The 5,465-nt window shown below is 31.8% G+C and overlaps 1 protein-coding gene across 1 annotated transcript; it reads left to right on the top strand.

The window, feature by feature from the left end:
* Positions 1–2,673: 2,673 nt before the first annotated feature.
* LOC134716444 (beta-1,3-galactosyltransferase brn-like) lies at positions 2,674–3,675 on the top strand. The gene has a single exon (XM_063579442.1). It carries the CDS (start codon positions 2,674–2,676, stop codon positions 3,673–3,675), a length of 1,002 nt encoding a protein of 333 aa, XP_063435512.1.
* The last annotated feature ends 1,790 nt before the right edge of the window (positions 3,676–5,465 follow it).

The raw sequence follows: 5,465 nt of genomic DNA, 5'->3' as shown, positions 1-5,465 counted from the left end.
GTGAACTGGCACTCCTCTGAATTTCCAAATGTAATGCCAGGTAAAATGTTCAAATAACTGCGTGGAATTACAGTCCAAATAAACAGTCCTGACCGACCTTTATTGAGACTTTTAAAACGAATAATCTAATGCTGCGTTTCTAAAGTCAGTATATATACAAAAAAAAACTCCTAAGCATTAGCATGAAAACACAATTAGAGGAAAGACCCTAGTAATAAGGATAAATATGAAACAACCTTATGCACTGGGGTGTAAGAATTTTTTTTATTTAAAATTTTTGTCGAATTAAAATTTAAAATTTTTGTCGAATTAAAATTTAAAAATTATTGTAATGAATTAAATGTTAATGAGATCTTATCATCTGTCAAGGTAAGTTGTAATATGGATTTAATTTGCTTAAATGATTATCACATTCGAACAAACAAATAAAACATAATATTGGTTTGTTTAATACTGTAAATTCAGACATTTTGTTTTTCAATAATGGTAAATTTCAAATAGCATTTTAGTCCAAAACAACTAAATCATTGTAATATTATATATCTAATTCCTTATGACACCATTTGTTAATAATGGTTTGTTGAATACTGTAAATTCAGATTTTTTTTTCTTTCAATATTGCAAAATTTTAAATCACATTTGTAGTTCAAAAATGGCGATTTCGTTGTAATATCATATATCTAATGTCGACATCCTTTGTTCGCTATCCAGCGTATTAAGTTAAGTTTGGTACCACGTGTATAGTGTGTTGAAAGTTTTTCACACACATAACAATATATAAATTCAACAATCTCATGTCGTGTATACGGAGCTGCCCAGAACTTATCTCTCTCTTTTAGATAATTACAATACACAGTTTCATTGTCGGTAACTGATTTTAAATATACCGCCAGGGCCTTTGGTGATTTAAAATCTGGTGTTGGTATAAAAGTTCCAGCGGGCAAAATATTCTTTACATTTGTTGCCCTCGGTAAACTGGAATTATCTTGAAATCCTCTTGATACAACCGAAATGCTTTTTTCCGTAACGTAGTCTTCACAACGTGAATTTTCAAATGCTAAATAAAATTTATAATCACCACTTAAATTTTTAAAACATGAGTCGTCCATCCAGGTGGAAGAACACGGTTTGCCACACTTTCCGTATACGTCAACATCGATGTATTTTTTCAGATCGGCTACGTATGTTTTCTTGAAATATCAGAATTACAATTGCCTACTACCCCGGCAACATTTTTTGTCTTTTTCCTATATATATTAGAATATTTTTTTGCTACTGGTACGCTCCTTTGTGCGAATTCGCCGTATGGAAGATATATATCTGAATCTAATCTGTATGTCCACTCAAAATTATTTCTCAATTTTTTTTTCATGAAGTATTTCATTGTGTGGATATTGGATTCATCTGACATGAATATCCATGTCTGATGTTTTGCCTTGTTCGGTATGGCAACACTATTCATTTCACTATGATGAAACAACACAGCGTCGCTTCTGTTCAGGTCAGCTGTATTGTGTAACAATTCAGAATGTTTAAATTCAGTTTCGAAATTTGTATTTGTACAAATATTGCGCTATCCAAAATGGTTTTGTATACCATATCATAGTAAACATTTTTGTGAATGTCTTCCTATTTGTTGTCATTTTATTGTTATCTGATACTTTTAGTAGGTTGATTGTTTCTGTATTCGACCGGGTTATTTTTGCTTGAAACCTGAACTTCGTTCCTATATTTGGATTAGTTTTCACATGATATCCCTATATTTAAGATTCCAATTACTGTGAATATAAACATTGTCACCCTTACGAATATACATCTTGTTGTATTAGACGACTTCATTTACAAAAAATCGGTTCTGTAACGGGGTTATCAATTCAAAGCGACACCGGACACTATCTAACTTCTTTGCTGCTCCAGATACATATAGGCTGATTATATTACGTACGTGTTTACTGCAGTATGTCAATACTTTTTTATCGAACACATTTTCACAAACTGTTGATAAAATTGATCAATATATGTTTGCATTCACCTGAGCTGATTTTTTTGTCTTGACGAAAAAGAGAATAATCGGAACTGAAACTTTTTTATAAAATACTTTATACATTAGGTATTCTGAAAATAACAGCATGTAGTATGATCTGTATTTGATATTTATACACAGATTATCATTTACAGATGTTCATACTGTTTCCATGAATGAAGGTATTAGATTGGACAAAATATCTCTTAGGTTACTAGTGTCAATGCATGAAGGTATTAGTTAAGATTGGACAAAATGTTTCGTAGGTTACTAGTATCAATGAATGAAGGTATTAGTAAAGAGTGAACAAAATATCTCTTAGGTTACTGGTATCAATGAAGGAAGGTATAAGTTAAGAGTTAACAATATTTCTGTCAGGTTACTAGTATCAATGACACTTGATTAAGACGTAAACATATGTTCATCTATGAAAAATTAACATGTGTTAACATAATAGGTCGAAATATTTATGACTTAGTATTGATGGTTTGTAAAAAGTATTTTGTTTTGCAGGATAATACACCATGAACAGACGCGGCCACAAAGTAGTTCGCACAATACTAGCAAGTGTTATGTTTACCATGAACAGACGCGGCCACAAAGTAGTTCGCTCAATACTAGCAAGTGTTATATTGACAAGTATGTTAACAATGTTTCTAATGGTACACACTCTTGACGTTAATAATAGAGGCACGCCACCATTAAATGAAATATCAAAATCAATAATGAAAAACAACGCCTTAGTAATATCAAATACAGACCTTTCACTTAGACGTTCTATTACAATTGATCCGAAGGAAACTATGAGAAAAGATAAAATAAACGTCGAACATGATGTACTTTTTGGTAAGATTGTTAATACACATCCATACAAATATATCAGTAAGCCATCTGCTGTTTGTAATTTTACTGTTAATAATGTTCATCCAAATTTACTGATTTTAGTCAAATCAGATGTGTTTCATATTGGACATCGCATGGCTATCCGAGCCACATGGGGCAACTTAACAAACAGTGCAAGACACATAGCATTTTTATTGGGATATTCATCGCTAGTCGAATCGTTCATCAAGATGGAATTTAATGTATATAATGATCTGATCCAAGAGGATTTCATCGACCAGTATCGAAACAATACTTTAAAAACTATCATGGGATTTAAATGGGCTGCCTCCAACTGTAGGCATGCTAAATTCGTTTTATTTGTAGATGATGACTATTTTGTAAATATGCCAAATCTAATTAATCTCATTGAAGATATTGAAAAATCTGAACAGCAAAGTGTGTTCATTGGTCGCATGCAAAAGTTCAGGTACGTTCACAGAAATAAATATAATAAATGGTACGTATCTACTGACGAATATCCTAACAAAAAGTGGCCTCCATTCATCAGCGGGGGGTCAATGTTATTGTCTATGGACGTGGTTATAAAGTTTGCACTTGCCTTTCCGTACGTAAAATCGATATCTCTTGATGATGTGTACCTCGGAATGGTTGCTAAAATTCTTAAGATAACAATGACACATAACGAGAGATTTGAAACTCGATTCATTATTAAAAAACTGAAGAAGTTGATAACAAGCCACGACTATGGCTCGCCAACTATTCTCGTAAGCGAATTTAATAGATTATTCCAGAGGGGAAAATATTAGATCAACTTATGCCAAAAAAAACCCGTGATTAGTTTAAATGAGTATTAGTTGTTAACATGTTTGCCTAATTGATATATATGTTTAAAATGTAACGTTTATGGCTTGTTTGTATGTTATAGTCTATTTTTGGCTTCATGTTTGTGTTGAAAATTGTAACCATTATATATATAATTGAAAAACCACACACCGACAATCTGATTTATAATGTGAACATTAGCTTCGTGTTCCAATTTTTCTAATTGAGAGTTTTATTAGTTATCTGATATGTGTACTTATGTAAAAGAGGGACGAAAGATACCAAAGGGACAGTCAAACTCATAAATGGCTATCCGAGCCACATGGGGCAACCTAACAAACAGTGCAAGACAGATAGCATTTTTATTGGGATATTCATCGCTAGTCGAATCGTTCATCAAGATGGAATTTAATGTATATAATGATCTGATCCAAGAGGATTTCATCGACCAGTTTCAAAGGGACAGTCAAACTCATAAATCTAAAACAAACTGACAACGCCATGGCTAAAAATGAAAAAGACAAACAGAAAAACAATAGTACACATGGCACAACATAGAAAACTAAAGAAAAAACAACACGAACCTTTAACAATGATTGTGGTAGGTAAAACTGTGATGCACAAAAGTTTTACAATAATATATGTTCTATACTCTGTATCAAATAATATATTATAATTCCTATTGGAACTGCTGTAATAAACAATTCATATATATTGACTGCTGTACACCTATTTTAGACATGACATTTTTACGTATTACCTAGAAATAGAGAGGTTTGGCTAGCTATAACAACAGATTCAATCCATCATGTTCTAAATTAGGAAATGCATGTACCAAGGCAGAAATATGATAATTGGTATCCATTTGTTTGATGTGCATGTGCTTTTGATTTTACCATTTGATTAGGGACTTGCCGTTTTGAATTACATCGGAGTTCAGTATCTGTTTTGTTTAAGTTTTCACGAAAACTACTGAGTCAATCATTTTGTTTTTATTTCAAGGGAAACATAAGTGTTTTGCAGAATATGAGTAATAAGGAGAACAAATCAGTAAAAACTCCCAAAAACACTGAGTATGTCTGCTTTGTCTACTAATATTCAAAGTAAATTTTCAAATAAAATTGGTTTTTGAGACTCAGTCCACACATATATTTTGTTGTAATATTTCATATTTAAAGCATGCATCTATATATAAGCGAGAGAACTCGCAAGATCAATTGTTCATAAATAGCTTCCTACATTAATATTAATACCACCATTGATTTTTCCCTATTTGTCTTTGTTAAATCTGTCTTTTGAAAAAAATGTGCAGAATTTATCTTTGTTTAAATTAGAAAAAGGTACTTGACATGAGAAGAGTTTAATTCTGTCAAGTATTATAGACAAATTTATCTAACATCTCATTGCATATATACACTAGATGTGTCAAAGCGACACGAATGGTCCCGTCCAAAAAAGTTGAAAAATCTGCAATTTCAACACAAACACATGTGGACACAAACATGATGGTAGTCTAACATGTCAAACATCAGCTCAAATTCTGGAGGCGTATAGAAAACAAATCTGTATAACTGTGATTTTCAATAGTTTATCATTGAAAGTCCAAATCCCGTAATTTCAGTAAAAATTAGCGGAGCAGAACTAAACTTTAACTTGATCTGTAACTCATCATAGTTAACTCACATACCAAAAATCAGCTCAATATCTGAAGGCGTTTAGTAAAAATGTCTGTATAACTGTGATTTTCAACGATTTTTTACGATAACAAATTATC

Source organism: Mytilus trossulus, chromosome 4 (genome assembly GCF_036588685.1).
Source record: "Mytilus trossulus isolate FHL-02 chromosome 4, PNRI_Mtr1.1.1.hap1, whole genome shotgun sequence".
NCBI lineage: Eukaryota > Metazoa > Mollusca > Bivalvia > Mytilida > Mytilidae > Mytilus > Mytilus trossulus.
This window is presented reverse-complemented; position numbering and strand designations above follow the sequence as displayed.